Consider the following 22,313-nt stretch of genomic DNA (forward strand, 5'->3'; position numbering starts at 1 on the left):
AGCTTTACTTTCGGTGCTTACTGGTGACACTTTGACCTGAGTTAACCAATAAAGGAGTGAAAAGAAGCCGATTATTTCCTTTTTCACAAAGGTGAAGATAACAGTTTGTGCGAGAAAAAAGTCATAAAAGTCAGAACATATTTAGGGTTTGACTTGATCATTTGATAGGACCACCGTCCTCGTCTCTGTATATATGCAGGGGAGTGAAACTGAGTGATTGACTAAAGTACTGCCAATACTGATACGCTCAGTCGTCTGACAAAAGAAACAGAAAATTACTTGAATAAGAGCAGCTTTACTGGGAATTCGGTTGTGCACTTTGACTTATTTGACTCTAGTCGTGTGCATACGTGCAGACCTATTAAAACCCAACAGTACCACTCCTACTAATGCACTAGACCAGGTTAAAGAAACTTCATTTTGTACGTTTTCGGTCAGACTAACAAGCATTTTAGAAGTCTGGTTTTGATCCGACTATACAATCCTTTTTTTTTTTCCCCACCTCATGTTAAGAGAAGAAGAAAAAGAAACACCATGTATAGGACTCTAAAGAGTTTCAAGCCAAATTAGAGACATTTGGAGTGATGGTTTCAGCTACCATATGCTGCATATTGACACAAGTTCCATTTTCAATGGACAGCAGGGACCATAGTGAAGTTCACTGAGAATGTAGGGCATCAATTTGTTTGTAGGGCACAAGACGAAGCACCTTTGGAAAAGAATTCCCTGTGGTCAGCAATGAGTTCTACTCTAAATCTTGCTGAAAAACTTTGCAGATTTGAAACATGTTGTTTTAAAGGGAATTCAGCGATCTTTTATGTTCCTGAACACCTAGATGTTGAGGAGATGTGCAACAAGCTTCTAGGCGGCATTAAAAAAACGATTCAGAGGCCGTCACTATTGCCAAAAGTACTGCAGCTGAATGCAAGCCTATAATCATGTCCAAAGCGTCATTTTTATTTCACCATCATGCAAGTTATGTTATTAAAAAAAAAATGTTTTATGAAGATTTGATCTTTTCAAATGCAATACTTCTATATATATATGTAAAAATATAGAAACCTTCCTTTACTCTGAACCAAAAATACCATCAAACAACCGAAGCTTTGAAGGTTGAAGTAAAACATTAAAATGTTGAGAGCCAGTGATAGGCCCCTTCATCAAAGTTAATGAGCCAAACCGCTGGCTGCCTCTTTGAAAATGCTTCAACAGTCACCTCTCCATTCATTTCACTTCAGTAATCCATAAAATTGTCTGTCTGGCCATCTTTCCAGTCTTGCATTTGCCTGTATTTTCCATTTTCTTCACATCTGTGTTACAGTTACTCATGGATCTCTGCGAACAACCAGAACCATATAGGATGTGTCTGCTGGAGAACAGCGAGAAGCAAAAATTCAACAGATCCAGTCAGATAAAACTCCCCTTTAACTCTGTGGCATGCATCAGATTTATTTGTTGGTTCTTTGTCAAACTGGTTTGACGTAGTCTCAGATGTTTTTTTTTTTTAAACAAAATGGATTTGAACAATAAACAAACCTTATTTTTGAAGTTTTCTTAAACAAAACAAGAACTTAAATATGTTGATTCACATTACAAATACAAAGAAAATTCATTTCAGTGTATTAACTGACCAATTTTATTGAATCTTTAAAAAAAAAAAAGTAAGGAAAACACTGTGTTTGCCATTGTGTTACATGAACCTTCCTTTTAATCCCAGCTGTAAATATTTAGTTGTTGAAGTTTTGCAAGAGGATTCTGAGTGTATTCTTGTGGAAGTCAAAGCTATCGGAGAGATGCTTTCGCATCTCTGCATTTATCCATTTTATTAGTAGTCTGCAGCCTGTTTTCCTCTTGCCTTTTGTCCAACCAGCTGCTCCTCAGCATCTTCACACATTCATTAAAGCATATATTAAAGCACACCAACAGAAGCCAAGGGACAAACGCTTCTGTCGCACAGTTAACAACAGCTAACATCGGTAGTTTCAGCAGTGGGTGAGGAACATGCCGCTTCAACCAGCTGAGGCAAAATGCTCCACACATCAGATGCCTAAAAGAAACGACTTAAGAAAACATACTAAGAAAACAAAGCTGCAGCTAAGTGTAACCAAATCTGGTGTGGGAGAATAACAGCAACTGAAATCGTTCTTAGCGGCAGTGCACGACACAGGTGAGGACAGAGCTGGTGAATGATCAGCTGTCTGGACCACGGCAAAAACAAAACATCAACCTAAATTACAGGTTTTCTCCACAGGCTTTCTGTGGTGCAAGTTTGTCTATTAAATTCTTCAGGTTCAGGCAGTGGACCTTCGCTGTGCCTTGTCTTTTTTTTATTTATCTCCTTTATACATTTTTCTGAAACCCATTTTTGTCGAACTTCGTATTTTTATCAACCATCCAATTTTTTTATTTTTTTTTAAACTTCAAATCATCCTTTAATCCTTGTTTGACTTCATTTGAAATGGCAACATACATATGAACTAATTCATTTTGTTGTGGTATTTGTTATAAGTGTTACATTGCTAGAGATTTCTAAATCTCAAATGAATGAACATCATCAGACATTAACATCATGATGCAGAAAGCTCGTCTCAGGGAAGGCTTTGGATGCTCTAGCAGCTATGATTCTGCACACACAAATGCAGCAAAGCTAAAAATTCAACTCTTTCTTGCCTTATCGAGGATGGGCCACATTGACATAGATGGATGTTTTGGCAAGACTTGAGTTGCATTCACACGACACTGAACACCACCTGAAATGTACAAGAGATGTTTCTGGAGCGTTTGGCATGTGAGAACACAAATGTCGGAAAGATTCACTCAGGGCTTCTCGAGGAGTTTCCACCCAGCCCCCTAGTGAAGTCTTCCGAACATCAGTGGGTTAGACAATGTGTGAACATGTCAGCAAATATTCTGGAGCATTTGCTGACACTATGCGAGTGAGCGCATATGTCCTGGTTATGGTTCGTCTTTCTCGCTGACCTGTAAGCTGTTTTCTGCTTGCTCGCCTCTATTGTGGATACACATGGACAATTAGCACTCAAATTAACAACAAATTGCCTGCAATTTGTCCTGAAAACCTCCAGTGTTCATGTGTGAAAGTGGTTTTATAGAACTTCCCAACCTTTCTGAAAATGATGGTTTGTAATATAGGTAGTAGAATGAATTTTGGGGATAAAAGTCTAGATTTCTCCAACATGCACTCATTGGCAGAGGCACTGGGTAATACCTATGGCCTACCAGATCTATCTGAGGTCCACTGCTCAAAATCATAGTCACAGAGTCCCTAAACGCAACAGAGGCAACAGTGGCAGGTCACAGTGAAAATCGATCTATTTGAACATAACAAGATTTTGTTTCCTTCCAACTCTATAGGACACACACACACGGACACACACACACACACACGCACACACACACACACACACACACACACACAAAAAGGCTTTTGCTCATTTTTTTGGGGAAAGCCAGACAATCTGTTGAGACTATTTTAAAGTTAAAAGATACAGGAAGACAGATTAAAGACAGATGGTGCATCGAAAAGTCTTCTTTCAGAGAGCTGTATCGGAGATCGAAATAGGGATAGTTTCCTCCTGCTCCCTTTCAAATCACGCCTCTTGTATAAACAGTCAACATTTATACCCAGAAGAGTTATGCTGCAGCTATACAACACAATTATCCAGATGAAGTCAGCTTATTCCTCAGATAACTGTGTGACTATATGCTTCTCGTCATCCTCTCAGGAATTATGGCCAACATCGACTTTCCAGCCACCTCATAAACTTTTCACATTCATTTAGCTCCCACTAATGTGACCACAGAAGAAGATGGCTTACACTGAAAAAAAAATTTAAAAAAAAAATCTGTTGTTTGTTATGGAAATCCAAGAAGTTAAAAAGTACACCAGATGTCTGTCCACACCTATAACCTCATAGTAACGTATGAAATCAACCCTAAAAAGGCAACTAGCTCATTAAGCTACATCTGTGCCTCATGTCTCTTTAAGACAATGCATTACCAGCAGGGACTGAGCCACTGCCACGGCACTTGGGTTGCTGCAGCCAAACACACACTCAAAAATCATTCACTGAGCCAAAGCCATGCTGGCACAAGACAAGTGCATGGACAAGCTTTCTCTCCCCCCTCCTCTCTTGCAAACACATGCATGATCTTCCAAACAGAAAAACCACAGCCTAGCCACAAATGTCACAATCAAATTCACTAATGTGACTCATCGCACCCACAACAAAGTCAGGACAAACATACAAGCATGAAGCACAGAGCTTCTGGTAAAAATCTATTTGAGAAACACTGTGATGAAGCACTTGGTGAATGCAACAAAAGCAGTAGCTACATTCTTAGATTTTACGAAAAGCCATCGTAACAGTTAAAATTATACAGATTTTCCTTCTTTTTTTTTTTCCTTACTTGTTTTCGTTGGTTGCGTCATATCGAGGCATGGGATCTGGGTCGTTGCTGTTGACATCATAGCTTGCTTGAGGGTCCTAGAGGTTAAATCAAATATATCCAACCTTAAAAGAGCTCGTAATAACGATCAGAGAGAGAAAATGGCAGGTTAACGGATAAATTCATAAGAAAAATAGGTCTAACGTGACCCCAAACAGCTACAAATTAAAAATACTAAAAGGGGACAGTAATAACATGGATCAGCTGATTACAACTGGACACTGAGAAAGCTTGGGTTCTGGCATACATGCAGATGTTACTCACACACTAACGTATTTATCCACCCGAACACTGTTTCAGACCAAGCAGGCCCACTTCCCTCCCCCATGTAATGTCACCGTCCTCGTCCAGCAGTGCAATCACACCACAAAAACTGCTCAAAAAATGGTCCAAAGAGCACAACAAGGAGGCAAAGGCATTAATCCTGCCTACACCCCAACCGGATGAGCCTTATCCACGAGCCCATACAGTAACCAAGAGGACCAAAGGAATCTGCTGCCAACATCCCAGAGGGAGACCGCTGGAAACTCCCTGGGGGTTTATTTTCATGTGCTGATGGGTCAGAGTTCTTTTGGTGGCAACGAGGAAGACCTACAGGATACTAGGCAGGTTGCTTTAATTTTGTGGCTGATTGTTGTAAGATCGTCAAAAAGCTTACATAGACAGGCAGTTCGCATTAGCATTACTCACAAACGGTTTTGTAAATCGAATGCAATCAAAACCAATTGAATCTGCTGTTCCATGCAGCCTTCTAAACAAATTTTAGAATTTTAGAGGCATTTAAAGTTGCTGATAACCGCAGAGAGGCGCTGTCAAACAGGGTGTGAATCGTTTTATCTGTATGGTTGATTAATGGCCTTATCTGCTGCCTGGTGGGTAAAAATGTTACCTTGTCTATTTAACCTTGTCCTGAGAGGTAGAAATACCTCAGAATGCACACAAATGTGTACGCACTGGACTCACACAGGTTTGAGGAAGCCTCCCACAGAAATTAAATCCACGATGCAAGATTATCAGATCTAACCAACCACCAAAGTCATCATCTAGCTCACTAATGGAGTTCTGTAACATATATCTCCGACTTTCTCCAATAGGACTATTATGTATAAAATAAAGACTTAAATTTTTTTTTCTTGTAGAGAATTCAAGAATTATTTTGGTGCCTTTTTTGTCCACTTATTTATAGACAGACTGTGATTGTGGAAAACATATGACATATATGACGCAGTTAATAGTGAATAAACGATACTCACCTCTGCTAACACTCACAAACGAACATATACAGAGATTTTATTTGAACTCATATTCCAAGCCAAATCTTGCGCACAGACACCGGTACCGACAAAGATTAACGCTTTCATTTCCCTGACAACACCCGACGCGTGCGCTCGCACACACACACACACACACACACACACACACACACACACACACTCACGTAGTTATGAAAAAGGTCTGGGTGGTTCCTCTCAATGCCGTCATCTAGTATGGTCACCACCACATCTTTACCCGTGTAGCCCCTCTTCCAAGCCCCCATGATGTTCATGTCCGACTGGCAGTTATTGACATCACCGTTACAGTGCTGCAGAGGCAGAAGCAGAGAAGAGAGAGGACAACATTTGAGGAAGGGGGTTTTGCAGATGCGCAGTGTTAGTTTCTGAGAGTACCCACATTAGCTGACAGCTTTCGTTGCGCAGTCTGACATAAAACAAGGCCAAACATGATCATGTCAGGCCTACGTTTTCACAAAAATCGCAGCTTACTTTGGAAAAGGAAAAAATGTGTGAGGAAATACGGGCCGTCAGTCTATCGAAGGATCTTTCACCTCATCTGTAATGTGAGTGAAGGATCCTACTGTTTTCAAACATTTCTGACATGATAAAAACAGTATTTATCAATTAGTTTTGTCAGATGTAAATTTTAGGTCTGTACGGTCAGGCTGTTTTCCAGCCAACATAGAAGTGGATTTTTTTTCTTTTAATTTCATGATTTAAAGAAAAGAGTGATCCTAAATACATCAAGTTATGGCGCAAAAACAAGTGGCAAAAGGTTTAACACACTTTCCTTTTTTACCCTGTGACCTCCTTAAATCCATCAGCACTTAGTCATAAACTCTAAGGCTCTGTTTACATTAATTCATTTCACCATTTCTTCGCGTCGGCGTCTTGCAAACTATTTACATTTACACACAAACGGGGATCGGCTGATTCGCTAGTCACATGACTAATCAGCCCTTGCTTTATTATTTATTATGCTTTATTATTTATTCTTCGGCGACAACAACTTGGTCCACGAAATTGTCCCACCATGCACTGCTTCTTCCCGGTCTAACCCAAAAGCGGCGCTCCATGTACGGCTTGCGTTGCTGCAGTGGCTGGGTTCTCATCATAAAAGCTTGTTGAATCTGGCGCCTCCTGCCACGTATTGTTGTGCACAGCGTACTACCAGCAGTAGGACATGGAGCAGGCTCCCATGCTGATCGTGGTTGTCCATGATTTCCATATTCTTCTCGGTGACACGAATAGAAAGGAAATGTGTAACTGAAGTGAAGCAGCCTGTTTGTTTTTAGTTTCCCAGCACTCAAGTCACATGACCAACGATACCAGCCTAGCGAATCAGGGAGGAGTACGTCCGCAGTAGCTAGAGCTCAGCACTGCGGATCCTCGTTTCTCCCCGTTTACAACTGCTAAAATCAGCATCGTATGCGAATGCTTACTTGGGCTCCGGCGTCTTTGAATCCTTCCACCTATGAAGTCGTATTCCAGTATTTTAATGTAAATGGACAGTGCATCCGCGATAGAAACGATATAGAAACAGATTAGTATAAATGGCACCCAACACAGCTGGCTCTCAACCAATCACAACAGGTTATTTTGTTGTCCCACAGTTTATCCAGTTGGGTTATTAAATGCTAGCCTGATTAACATAGACTTTCAAATCTCTTCGAGATTCTGGTCTGACCAAGACCATAACGAATACGATTCGAAATGGCCTGGTCAACCCGCCTCCCTCGGGTTGCTACTGGTTGTGGCCAGAAAAGGCTGTGCCTAAGCTTAAGCCAATCACACCACTCTTTCCTCTGACGTATGATTTAGCTACCAGCGGGGCTAACTGGTAGATTAAACTCTTACCAAAGCCAGTAGGGAGCAAGCCAGGCGAAAACGTCTTTCCTGTCAAGAAACGATTCAAGGGCTGTTCTTTGCTCGATTTTTAACGAGAATCTCCCGTCGAACACTTTCATTACAGCATCTACAGCAGTGTCAAAAGCTTGATGCTGCTCCATGTTGATATTGAATGAAGCGCTTCCGTGTACAATCCATGGGTTGAGTGGCAGTTCAACCACGTCACTACCTTGAACCCGCCTTGGTTGGCGCTGCTCAAAGTTGATTGCTTCCCGACAAAGTGGGTGGAGTTCCCATTTTTTCGGGAACTCGAATCCACCTGAATGAGCAGTTGGCCTGAGTAAGTGTAGCAGAGCCGAAGGTGTTGCGTCACTGCGAGGGCGGAGCCTGGGTAATTAAATGCCCCCTTTATGCTCTCAACACACTTCTTCGACCTCTTCGAATGGGGAGTCGCAAAAATGGTCTCAGTCTCAGAAATATGTGGAACAATCTGAGGTGTTGGCTGCTCTTGTTGGTGCTTTAGCTTTGCTCTGGTTTTTAAAAAAAGACCAAAGTCAAAGAGGACAAAGATCTGGATCATGGAGTGAATCTGCAGAGCGCATTGGCTATGTTGTTGCATGCATAATCGAAATAGAGATGTCGCACAATTTTCCAGCATCTTAAGTCTGAGCTGGCAATTCAATATCTTTCACTCCAAATGTAACTCAAAGGTATTGTATGTCCCACAAGCTTTTATCTACTTAAAAGTGATATTAAATTCCATAATTGTCAACTGATGATAAACCTCTTCACCTACTTCACTTCCTAAACCAGAATCATTTTAGTCAGTCGGTTCTGACAAACTTCAGTGTGATTCAAGTATTAAAACTCACACTCGTGTGTAATCACTGTGTCCATACAATCGATGTAAAGAGATTAAATCTGTGCTCTTAAATAAGTCTCTAATTCTAGAATAAGATTTTTTTTAAAGGTGTAAATGAACCAACACGCAGAGCTGAGTTCAGTGGTCCACTAAAGCAACTTTGTTGAACATGATCAGAGGAAACCTGAAAACATGCACAGTTCGAGGAGTTCCATCCTGAGGCTTGAAACAGGGGGAAAAACAAACTCTGGTCAAAGTATCAGGAGTTATCTGTATTAAGTTAACAATTGACTGAGCTAAGACACTCAACCGCACATACACACACACACACACACACACCAAAGCGTAAACTAAATGAGCAGTGATCTGATGGTTTATGCAAACAGATGTGATAACTCTAAAAAGCCAGCATTGATTTCATGTGTGTGAGCTGTTTCTAAATGCACAAACATGAACACTTGTGTGGACTTTTCTGTCACAAAGACTTGAAAATAAACACAAAATGTCTAATGACCTTAACGTAACACCTTCCAAACCATCGGACGGCAAACGTTTCATCACTATGGTAACTTGACTCTTACTCAGAGAAAACACAAACAAATCCCTCAGCTCCACTGACAGAGCGGTAATCAGGGCCATGTCATGACCTCAGCAGACCTTTGATCCACACGGTGGATAAATGTTGGCAGCATGCAATCCTCTGAGAGGAACAGCCAGAATTGACGGTGTACTTACAATGTACCACATACTGCTCCACTTGGCATCATTATAGAATATGTTGTTTTGGCTGTGGGCGGGGCTTGTCAGGGAAAGAGGTGGTGCTGGTTTGTAATCTCTCTTGATCCTCCTCTTCACCACCTGCTGTTGTATCCACTCCACCTGAAACAAACACACATAGGACGGGGTGCATCAGAAGCTGGGGTGGCTTTAAAAAAAAAACAACAACACAGAGTTAAAAAAGAAAGAAAAGACAGAGGCTGAAAAGAACTTGATTTTATTGACACTAAAGAGGAACTGAAACGTAAAGTTTTGTTGTGGAAGCCTTCCTATCGTCTTGAACTAATACGTTCACAAAATGTATCCTTTTTTTTTTTTTTTTTTTTCCCCCCCATCTGTTAAAATGACCCCTGATGCATTCAGCCAACAAAGGTTTTGCTGTGGACTCATCAGTACATTTCTCCCCATTTCCAGACAGACAAACACACACATGCATATATGCACCAAAGACCTAAATGTCTCCCAGGTAACATCAATCTCTCAGATGTTATGGGCTCGCTTCGAGGTGCGATGCATTCCTTGGCAGGAACCTCTCCCCAGTTTTAGACGGAATTTTCCGATTTCAAAATCAGCAACGCTGGATCTGAACAAGACAGCTGGACCCACTTGCTTGGCCCTGGTCGACTCCTTTTCAAGCCTTTTCTGTGTGTTTAGTCTCGCAGACTTCGCCTTTCTTAAAAGACTCCATTATGAGTTCACATGCACAAACGATGACCACACTGCAACTGAAATACTACCGGACACATAACCCAAGCAGGAGAGAAGCAGCTTGGGACGTACACATTTCTGTAAAAAAAGTATTTAAGTGAGCACCAAAAACAGGACTTTAAGGTTACAGCTTGTGCAAATTATTATGGGATTTTATCCTTTTATTTTAGGTGCAGCACAAGTTCAACTGTAATATGTTCTGGAGCTACAGATTATTTACACAGTATCCTCAAAAGAGTGAAATCCCTTTGAGATGCTCACTGCATCATCTAGTGTGAACTAAAGGTCTCCAGCGTGCACATGAAGTACTGACAAAGAGACTAAACTCAAAAGAAAATCGATAAAATCATTTTCACGCTGCGTGGTGTTTTTTGTTTGCCAGCTCCAGAAAAGCCTAGAGCTTATTGAACGAAGTCCCTCGATAAAGACAAAGCATTTTTTTTCCACATCAATAAAGCTTCAGCGGGACTGAGAGGAGAAGAGAGAGGGGGGGGGGGGTAGCTGACATGATGACTGAGGAGTGATTATCTGGTCTCATGCACTGAAACAATCTGCCATGATCTCCGGAGAGTTGGAGCGCGAGGCAACAAGACAAGATAAGATGAGAGGAGGGGAGGCGATAAAGAGTTGAAGAGTACGAGTCCCAGGGGTCGATAAAAGAAGGCTGAGCTGGAAGAGGAGGGATGTTAAAACAAAAAGCAAGAGAGACTAAAAGATAGCAAGAGAAGGCAGGATAATTGATTTTAGAAATGGAATTACCTTCATAACACAGATAAGATGACTCATATTGATTATGAAGGAGGGAAAGAGAGAATTAAAAAAAAAAAAAAAAAAAACACTTGTATAGGTGATGTAATTTAGTAACTGTTGGAAGCTCCCATGTAAGACTGCAAGAAGATGGGGAGAAAAAGAAAGAAAAAGAAATCCAGGGGAGGGAGAAATGTAAAGAGTGGAGAGCCAGTAAAAGCCTGATGCTCCTCTCGTCTGCCAAGGTCTCAGCTCATTTCACTTAAACATCTTAGGCAGAACTATCAGCTTCAAAGTGACCGTTTACACACGCCATTAGCTTCAAAATAACACTGTCATCAGGAATTGTGCGTGAATGTATCTGCTCAAAAGTACTGGTGTGTCATTACAATTTGCATAGATTAGCGTAGCAACAACCACAATCTTTGATAAGCAATATAACTTATCTGCTCTTCTCCGTAAATTGGCACTCCCAAAGTGGTCCGATGGAAAATTAAGTACTGCTCTCCCATCAGCACAAATCCTCTCCTACTGCCATTCATTTTCCAGCAGACTGACTTCACAAATGGCAGAAAATGTAAAGAATTTCATAGAATTTTTGCTTTAGTGGCTGAAGACAAGAAGGGATCAAACTCACAACCTGAATGTATCAACTGGACTCCAGAGCCTTTTTAGAAAATAAACTGAATCTCTGTAGCTGACAGTGAACATAAGTTTGGTCCCAATGAGGAAGATTTGCTGAGTTTCCCAAAAATTAAACAAGAACTATCCAGAATCCGGAAGATTTATTTTCGAACCGAAACAACGTCAGCAGCGATCATCAATGTGCTGATCGAGTTCTGAGGCCAAAAGAAAATTACTCAAGTAAAAGGTGAGAATATGTATATATATAAAAAAAAATAATAATAATAAAAAAAAGGTCCAAAGGTTTCAGTGGAAATGTGGGTGACTATTGGTGGAGTTAACATTATTTCGAAGTAACTCTCCTGGTATTTACACAGAGAGCTACTTCAAATTTACAGTGAGAGCAGCTGATAATTTACTTCTATTGATTTTCTCAGCAGCAAAGGCCTTTTCAAAGAGACAGGGTCCACCAAAGTCTAGTTATTACAAAGAAAAGATTACAGAAAGAAAACTGCCTGGATGTCTGTGCTAATTACTCACAAGAATGTGGCACACTTACAAACACATTCTAAACTAAACTATCAAAAATTATGTAATCAAAACTTATCTTAACCTGTTTATTCTTAGAAACTCACAGCATCATAACATCACAAAACCATCATTTGTTTCCAGTAGCTGCTCAACAGACTTAAGCTAACAGACACACACTGTGATGAAGAGGGATACTGGTCCATTAGTGTTTCTGGAATGTCTTTATTAAACTGTCCTCTTCATATCGTGCACCACACTGTCTCTCAGTCAGGTTTCAGAAGACTTGACCATTCCAAGACATTCATTTTCTTCATTTTCAAGCACTCTGCAGCTGATTGTATGTGCTTTGGAATATCATCTTGTTGCATCATCCCACCTCTGCTAGGCTTCATTTTGTGGACGGCTGCCATGACTCTCTCCTGTAACCATCCCGTGTTGCTGCCTGACACACCAAAGTTCTCCCGAACCAGGATATTTTCTCCAACCTGGTCCACAACTAAGAGGAGATTCTAATGGGAAGAGCAGCAACACCAACTGAATTTCTTCCACGAGTGGACTGCACTGGATCTTAGGAAATGCCCTTTGTGGTTTTATCCTTCTTCCAATAACAGCAGTAACCAGACAACATGACTTTTTTTTTTTTTTTTAAGATCATGGGGGGGGTTAACCTCTGCAACCCACACTTTGCCTGTCCGTTCTCTATTTCAAACACCTGTCTCCAAGCAGCTTTTGAAGTCATTAAAACAGATGTTTACTTACATTTTCCAGCCCATAATGTAAATGATTACTCGGTTTGTTCAATAACAGTTTTCAGCAGGTCTGAAAAGTACAACTCTTTGTGTGTTATTAGTTTAGTCAGATCTAGTTTTTCTAGAATTGTGCCTCAGATGACGGTGAGACCAGAATTCAAGAGTAAGCTCCACAGAAATGTTGGTCATTTTAAAGAAAATGTTTCCTTGGATGTAAGCAAGAGTGAACTGAATAAATGTCCATGTGTTTAACTCTACCTTGTTCTTCGTTATGGCAAATTTTTAATACCCCAAAGTTCACATTATTTTCACATTTTAAGTGATTCTCTGCTTTTCGTCTTCTTCCCTCTTCTGTGGTTACACACTTGGTCCTGCATTTCTTTACTTGGATTAAAGTGAATTAAAAAGAAAAGAAAAAAAAATACGCGTACACACGTTTGTCCTCTCTTTGCAGGACAACCAGACAAAGACGATAGTATTCAATCGTTTTTCTATAGCCATCAGGGACAGTGTGATCCTTTGTTGTTGCTGCTAAGAATCCCTCGCTGATAACAGCCTGTAGTTATCCACATCTATTGTATCACATATGCCAGAGCCAATCCAAACAAAGACAATATTGCCTTTCACTATTGCCCGTAAAACTTGCCCATATATCAATGCCATTGTTTCAGTGCCAATTCTTGGCTGGCTCTGAGGCATCACAATCTATTCAATTAATTTAACTCCAACTTGGTGGAGAAGAAGAATGATCTGCTAAGCACCTGTACTTCTTCAGCCCTCTTTTTTTTTCTTCTCTTCTCCCAGCACAATTCCCTCTGTTATCTTATTAGTTCAACCTTTCTCATCTCTCTCTCTCATTTACACCGTCTCGCCGTCATCTTATTTTTGCACTTCTAATCTGCAGATGCCCATTCCTCTCTCGGATGGCCCGTCTTTCCCTCCCAATCCCACTCCGACCCTGGTCCTCCCTCCCCCTCTCTCGCATTTGCTCTCTGTGTAAGGGTTTGCAGGTGGCTCTTGCTGGCTGGGTCAGTAACCAGGGAAAACTGGGGAAGAGTTCACTTCATCAGAACAAATTGATCCACTGTCACTGCTGCTTTTGTGACGATGTTTGAGCTGCAGGCAAAAAATGTAAGCTGGGAGTTTGAAAGACGGGCCAAAGACCAGTGAGCTGAGTGCTCACATAAACCTTTGGCCTGACAGCAGAAGCCACTTTTAGCACTTTCTGAGGTATATTTTGAGAAACTCTACTCAGAACTGGAAGATTGCGTGAGCGGTAGAGCTGTGCTGATCAGACGTAGGTGGTTGCACTATTTAAAGTTAATCTGTTAAACAAATTCAAGGCAAAAACAGACTCTGAAGTCATTAGCATTACATATAACATTACATAAGCATTCTGGCTTAATGGAAATCTAAACCTGGAACTGTGTGGAGTCTCATTGTAACTAGGTGTATGTAAATGATCTAAAATGTCCATACAGGTACACAAGCTCTGTCTGTGTGGTGTTCTTGATGCCACGAATGTGATGTCTGCAAACTTATGAGCACATCCCAGCAGTTGCCAACCACACTTGGCTGGCAGTTTTCCTTCTCGCATCTAGATAAATAACTTCAAGTAAACTAGTGTCTAGCTATGTGAAATAGGCTGGAATTAACATGCTCCTGCGGCAAAACAACAGAGCATCACAGACAGACAGCTGCAAAGGCGCTCAACAGTTGCATCCCTCTGCTAATCTCTGCACAGACTTCAAAAGGACATCATAAAAGGAGAAACAGCCACTGCAGTGCTGTAATCACTGTTTACAGTCAACTTCAAATTGTTGGAAAGAGATTTCAGACAAAGCAAAGTAAGAACACTTGAGCTCATTTCACACCAAAAACTAAAGCACACCAACTAGAGCTACACCAAAAAAACTTTTTTTTTTTTTTAAATAAACTGTGGCTGTTCAAACACTTACAGTCATACATTAGTACACATGTGCAAGGTGCAGGCCGAGTGCTGCCTGAGACACGGGAACAGGTTCATATTATTGTGATTGATGATCTGCTTGGATTTCTCTGCTCATTGGAGGCTTAGCCAAGCCCTGAAATCTTTTACCATCGTCAAGTTATAAGACAAATATAAAATGTAATACAACAGTCATGGTTTGTGGAGCTCATATCTTTGACCCCCCACTTTTTCCTGCCAATAGAACAAAAATCACCTTCTGGTTCTCCTTTTTAATTTGACTTAAAAGCTAAATTCCCAGTGTTGCTGTGGAGTTGGGCTTTGCCATTAAATCCACGACATTCATGTCAATAGATGCTAAATCCAAGTCAAATACAAGAAGTGAAACCCTTCAAGTTAACCTGTTGGTGTCAATAAATTACGAGCCAGTGAATTATAGAAGAAATGGTCACAAAAGGGCACAAGTCAATTCTACCAGTGAGAAACTACATGGAAATAAGGCATAAGCCTAGGAAAGTATCATGATTATTTCAAATAATGGCAATAATATGATTATGTAACAACTGTGACGAGCCATTTATGGTACATCTAATAAATTTTGTGATTTATTTTCTTTTTCTTTTAAATCAAAGACCATTAATAAAAGATGGCTGCATGTATCAATAGGTCAGCCCTGTTTTATGAACTGCCATTGGGATGCCTCAAGTTTGCTTTTTTGCTGTCACCATCTTGCTCTTTTTGAATCCAGAAGTGACTACATTTGGACGAGATGGTGGCAGTGCAGAGTGATACTAGATAGAAACAGTAGTTTCTGATGTCATTACTTTCAGAAGGACAAACCGCTCAGAATGTGTGAATCTAGTTGACTGACCATTTAGATACACAGAGCAATTTCTAAAAAAAAAAAAAAAAAAAACTTTAGTTTCAGTGAACTGGATATAATTTAGGACAAATTTAGGAGAAATAATGCCATATCAACAGTGCCCAGAGACATTTATCCTTTAGATTTACGGCCATTCATTTGGCAATTAGTTTTACTTATAATATATATATAATATATATATAATATAATTAGTTTCCCCATCACTGCTGTCAGTAGCCAGTCCTCATCCGGTCTTTCGGTTAAGTCTAGTGATTCGGGCTGCTGCAGAGGTCAGTGTGTTTTCCTGCCTGGGTTGGTCAAAGATCATCATCACAGAAGAGTAACACATTCCAAATTCTTTCAAACCAAATGTTAGGCTACATTATCTATCAAGAGAGATGGATTTTTGAAAAGACACAACTAACCCTAACCCTGCAAAACAAGCCCAGCCACTGTAACGAAACAGGGCCACACACCCGACTTAAAGCTGAAGCTGCCCAATGGTGTGTGCAGATACGTTGGCCTCCCAAACCTGCCACAAATTCAGCTCAGGGTATACCTAGCAGCTCCCCGGGAGAAAGAGACAGGTGAACAAAGTGTCACAACTTTGTCTATTTGCTAATATTTTCATTTAAAACAAAAAAAACATTAAGAAAGCAAAAAGCTCATCCATCTGTTGCAAGATATTAAAGTGCATTGCTTATTCCTTTTTCCTATTATTATCAGGATTTTTAAAATATTGCATTATTAATTTCCAAGATGTTATGCAGGGAAGAGGGAAGAAAGAATGGTTAAAGGTAAGGTCCAGGTCTGGTTTTATTCAATCTTTAGTCATTATTTTTGGGCACTACAAAAGACCTTGTGAAAAAGACTGTATGTGACAGTTCAAAGTAGTTTTATTCATCTTTATTACTCAAAAAGAAAATGACTTGCAGAATGGAAGCAATTCTTGTTGTTTTAAATTCAGAATCTAACCATATTTATTTATTTTATCATGATTTGAAGTGAAGTGGTGGGCTTTGTGTCATTGTTGCTATATGGAAAACGAAGCTTGTGATAACATGAATTTAGCTAAACCTGTGGGGAGGATTGAGAACCATTTCATGTTTCTACCCCAGCAGCTCAGTAGTGCCGTAACTTTTCAAATTAAGGTAAGAAATTAGTCTTAAGACGTCTAAATTACATTGATCGATTAACGACATAATCCAATAGTTTGTCTTCAAGTCAAAGACATAATGAATTCCCTGTGGGTCCTGATCTGTCAAAGGCTAAAAACACAAAAACACAATAGTACGGAGACCATAAAATATCTCATCTCAAGTAGTATTGCAGTAAAAATACTCATAGCTGGAGGCTCTATATTCCTAGTAAAACCACAGCGAATGAAGAAAGCATATTAAAGGAACTCAGTCATCCATTTCCAAGTGAAAGATGCTATCCTGACTACTGTCTGCATCCTAACAAGTATTCTCCTTATACTTGTGAGGCACAAAGTGTTTAATAAAGTTTTGAGTTGCCGAAATAGACGTAGTTTGCATGTGTTTCTCTTGTGTTACTCCAATTCTCCTTCAAAAAAGAACAGTTAAAATGAAGACAGACTCTTTCCAGGTGAATGACCTTTAACCCAGGCTGGAAAAAGAAACGGCCTTTGACCAACAAGGAGGTGATGGTGCAATTTGGCGGGTGCCATAAAGTGGTAATCTGTGCTGAGCTGCATCACCATAGTAACATCCGTTCCAATAAGCACTGCGGATGGCAGGGTGCGCCTTTCATGCCATCGCTACACCCCTCTGACTCACTCACACACAAAACATACATGGCTGTCATTACAAAAACCTGACTGCAAAACATCATCAGCATTATGCCAAACTGGCAGTCATGTTGAGTTCAAACCCATAGACTGACCAGCAGATTATGCTGAAACGATAGCAACTGACGGCTCAATTTCTCCTCTGTTTTCCTCTTTCATGATTTGGTTTCCCCAATTCATCTTTTCCTTCCTTCACCCTCTTTCTGTCGTAACAGCTCATTTTCTGTTTTCTCTCATTTAACCTCCTCTCTGATCCATTCTTCTAAAATCTCTCGGTCTCTCCGCCAGCTGGCATCAGGACACAAACCTTCCACCACAACGGCACGGTGTTAGGCCCAAGACGGTAAGAGAACCAGAGAAACAGGGAGGGAGATGAGACAACAGGTGAAAAAATCATGAGTGGATCAGAGAAAAATGAACAAACAGCTCATGTAGATCAAAATAAGTGGATAACACAAGGTGGCAGGTGCTGTCGTTTTCTTTTCAAGCTAATTTCTACCGGTTTAATCCTCTTTTTTTAAGAATCACACCAGTGCATCGTTACCATTCTTCACCATTTATTTATTCAACTAAACTGGTAAACTGGTTCATCAAAGACAGACAGAAACAAAGATGGAAAAATACGGTAAAGATAAAGAGAACAAGGTTTTCATTCATCGAGAATATGAAGCCATCTACTTTAGAATTCTAACCCTGACATGACTGAAGAAGTGTTTTGAAAATGTATGCAAAATGCGTTTCCATTGAACATACACAAAGTTTGATTAAGCAAGGCCTCTACTGAGTTTTGGTGAGTCAGACTTCCTTTAATTACAATTCCTGGTGGAATGATGAGAAAAGCACAGTGAGCACATATTAATATAAACCAGGGCCACTGCTAGCCATTTCATTGGCCAAAGCACAACTGCTTTGTGGACCCAACCAAAAGTAGATTAATTCCATATTTGCAAGTGCAATTGGCTTCATTTCCAAAATAGCTGATTTTACAATAACAATGTCGCCAAACATTAAATCAATAGATTAAATTGATAAATAAAAACCCTGTACAATGACTCCTACATAAATAACAGAAGAACTGCACTAACTTTAGAAACATAGTCTATTCAAGTAAGATTGCTAACTAATATTGAAAGATAGCGCAGTGACCATGAAGAACTGCATTAATTTATCCATTGCCCGACACCTGCACAAAGTAAAATAAGTAGCTAGCTAGCATTAATTACTTACAAATAACAGTATACTGAAGTCTGAACTTGGCTAGGACATAGCAAACTACAGTTTTCATTGTGTTAACGGTAGCTAATGTTACCAGGTTATGTGAGCATAGGCATGCATAGAAGAGATAACTGTTACAAAGTTCCTCGTATTTAACAAGTGACATTTCAAATGTGGGCTTACCTGCAAGCGATGCACAAGCACCATCTCGCTGTCTCTTCTTTTTTGTCTTTTCCGCCCCCGATTTTTGATGCCTTCTCGAGGCCATGTCCAAACACAGTTGTTTGTCAAACTCGAATTTGAGCCATAATCAAACAGAACAGACCCCAAGGGGATTGGAGAGGGGGTGCAGGCTACAATTCAATAAAATGTGGCAACCGTTCTCTTCATTGGTTGGAGGCTCGAGTCTGAAACACAGCCTGATCTGATTGATTCATGTTGACTTGCCATATAGCAGATTAGTTTCTCTCAAACAATAATAATGCAGAGGTTGATTCATAACCCAGGGGCCTGGCGGGTTTGGCTGGTTTAGTGAAGGCTTGTAGAAAATATCACAGGTTCAGACGTGTCAAGTCAAAAACTAACAATGCAGAGTTCTGACAAACTTATACCTTACAGAATCATTGCATGTGATAGGCTGTGTTGACTTCCACCTCAATCTGTCTCAGCAGTGCTCATCTGCCTCAATTAGAAAATACAAGGCCACACAGTCCAACTCAAAAATGGCCCCACTTGTGAACTAAAATTGTTAAATGAGAAATATCAGTTGTGTTGAATGAGTTCTGCAACAGTACTTCTGATTTGGGTCAGGTTTGGGTGGTTTGTTTAATCATCTTTTTGCAGGTTGGGTGGAGCATACAAGGTACGGCTATTGAATAAAACCCTGAGCCACGCATCACTAAGGCACAGGCACTCTGTCAACATCCAGATATCTTGTGCAGTCTGTGGGGTGAAATGAATTTTTCAACAGAGCACCACCCAAGTGAACAGGAATAAACTTTGCTGAATGTTACTGGCTGCCTTTTGAATCAACCTGCAGGAGCAGGCTGGACAAAAACCCCCACACACACACACACACACACACACACACACACACACACACACACACACACACACAGACCTGACAGCAAAATAGTGGTGGTGTCCAAGTGAAAAGTATTGTTTTTGGTTACGCTGGTTACCGTAAGTGTAACAAAGTCCTTGTGACAAAGAACGCAATAGAAAATCCTTTAAAACTTTGCCCGTCCAAACATATATGGGCTGTAGTTTCAACTGCTCCCATCTAGCGCAGATATGTTTTTGATGACCACAGTGCACTTGGTAGGCTACTATGAATTATTATGGCAATAATGCATGTTTTTGGAAGAAAATTCACTTTGGTGAGGACTTTTGCATCATTTCCTGACTTGACGCACTCTCCAATCTCACATGGTGGCTCACTCTAACCTAACATGGTTCTAACTGAAGCGACTAATGTCTCAATGACTTGTTGTTTTAACAGACAGATGAAGCTATTAATGTTACATATCCCATGTCTGGCTCTGAAAAGAACAATATAAGATTTTCCTGAATTGTGATCCAATATGTCTATTTAACAGTTTCTTTCTGGAACAATGCTGCATTATTATACCTGCCCTACCATGCACATGTGGAGTTACAAAAGAACATTTTAAATAGCTATATGTATACATTGATAAATTCTGTTTTTCATTACACCCAATGGCCGGTCATGAAAACCTAAAACAATACATTGACAGTTGAAAATGAATCCAGCAATAAGGACTTTTGATCATTTGCCCCCTATTATTACCTGTTATTAGCATAGTCTGATTAATAACTCACGTTCACATTATTTGCATATTTGCACCCTTTGCATTTGTAATGTTTGCATCCATCCAAAGTCTCAATTATATTCATATCCATCAGAACACAGAGCATTAAGGCCTGAACATAGATGTCCACGTTGGTGAATTACAAGTACAGGTCTACATGTCAGGGCATTGTGCTGCCACTTGTGTCAGTCTAATAAATGCAATGAGCAATCGGAGCGGCTCTTAGTTCTGTTGGCATTGTTGTTGATCCTTTGGCTTTGTTCTACTGTGAAAAAAACAGAATTCAAAGTGGAGAAAGTTCTGCTTTGTGACTGAGCGAAACCAACTGTTAAGATAAAGATTTTCTAATGCAGCTGATGCCATTGTTTTCCCTCTGCGTTTCTGTGTTTAGCTCCTCCCGGATCACGCTGATTTTCAACTAATACCCAATCAAAAAATGTGTACCTTCATTTAGGGATTTTATGCATTGTTGGCTTTTTGGTTGACTGCACATCTGTTCTTCTGCATTAGAAAAGAGGCATTTGCGATGGCTGAGAGTAACGCAGACGGCTACATCCCTGAAGGTACAACACAGCTCAAGCGCCCTGTTTTCACTTATGTGTGTGTTGGGTCCATAATAAACATCTTATAATAAACGGATTATGTCTTCAACATTAGCAAATGCCCTCCTTTTTTCTGAGAACTTCTGCGTCTTATTCAGCCAACATTGGTATTTACATAATACTGTATATGGATCATCTTTACTTCAGCAATGGAGGCCCATCCCATTCATTTTTCTGGAATATGCGGATGTAATTACCATGACAGAATGACAGTTATAATTCATGGGGAGAAGCAAGTTAAAAGAGGCATCCGTTGTCATTTTTAGTAGCAAAAATCATTGGGAAAGGTTTTATGAACCATTATGCATGCACGTGTTACACAGACTCCTATTATCTAAATACCAATGTTGGCTAAAGGAAGTTTTCAGTTGACTGTGATGGAAAACACAGTGTTCTGTTTGACCGTAAAGCTTGTATTTTGTTAGCCTTATTGCTAAACTTCCTGGCACATTGTGTCGCATCTCCTCCAAAATGAAAATATTTCAACATCTGCACATCTATCAAAGATTATGATGGCTTTATAGGAATGAATCAACTTTTGGTTGACTTGCATACGAACACACATGTAGAAACAAGGCGTCAAGAGCATTCGGGCTCCTCTCTTGCCCAAAAAGTGTCTTCTTTTTACAGCAGCCTTACTGTTCTGCACTGAGCTCAGTTGGCGCAGGAGACGTCAAGTCTTAGGACAGAAAAAAAAAAAGCAGCCCAACCTATAAAATGAAGGCCAACAGAAATGACAGTGTAGGGTGGCTCACAATTAGTAGACTTGGCTACTCTGGAGCTTAGGTCATGCATTGTAAAGCACCAATGTGCGTCATATAAAATGCAATTAACGTGTATTTATGTCTACATATTGCTACTAAGATCAGCCTATTCCACACTGCTTAATTCAATGATTGTTTATTCTGAATATGACAATCAGGTTAATGCAATCAGAAGAATCCGTTTACATGGCAGTGTCTTAATCAGGGTGAAGCGTCAGTTGGGTTAATATCAGAATATTGCTGTGCGTGACGACACAGTCAATAGCCAAGCCTGTAGCTAATACACAGAATATATAGGTTAATATTGTATTTACAAGGAGTGCCTGATTAAATAATCAACAGTTATCAAAACACTGTCAGAAATATCCTCCTCCGTGTGTATACAGGACTATTTGCGGCCAATTATCTTCACTAAAAAGCAAGCATACACAATCGAGACATTAGCAATTGCTCTAGTGAGAAAAGCCCGGCAGTCTGCCAAAAACATGGTTTCTGAAAAGAATCGTCACATATCTTTGGTTTGATGAAACCATCTTAACTCAAGGTCCACCTGGTACTTTACAACGATTGAGTTTGGTGACATGATATCATCATTCGTTCGGAGGTCACCTGATAGCCACGGAGTCATCTCCACCACAACTGAGCCACTCCATCTAGACATGAATACCATGAAACATAAATGAACGGTAGCTC

At 40.2% G+C, this 22,313-nt stretch overlaps 1 protein-coding gene across 2 annotated transcripts in view; it reads right to left on the reverse strand.

Moving 5' to 3' along the window:
- pcsk5b (proprotein convertase subtilisin/kexin type 5b) overlaps positions 1-22,313 on the reverse strand; it is a 61,812-nt gene that overhangs the window by 33,874 nt on the left and 5,625 nt on the right. For both annotated transcript variants that reach the window (XM_075467886.1, XM_075467885.1), the window contains exons 3-5: positions 9,187-9,330; positions 5,906-6,049; positions 4,429-4,505 (exon numbers count right to left, since the gene is read on the reverse strand). In XM_075467886.1, coding sequence (XP_075324001.1) covers positions 4,429-4,505; positions 5,906-6,049; positions 9,187-9,330 — 365 coding nt within the window. The remainder of the gene's footprint in view (positions 1-4,428; positions 4,506-5,905; positions 6,050-9,186; positions 9,331-22,313) is intronic.

Source organism: Odontesthes bonariensis, chromosome 6 (assembly GCF_027942865.1).
Source record: "Odontesthes bonariensis isolate fOdoBon6 chromosome 6, fOdoBon6.hap1, whole genome shotgun sequence".
Lineage (NCBI taxonomy): Eukaryota > Metazoa > Chordata > Actinopteri > Atheriniformes > Atherinopsidae > Odontesthes > Odontesthes bonariensis.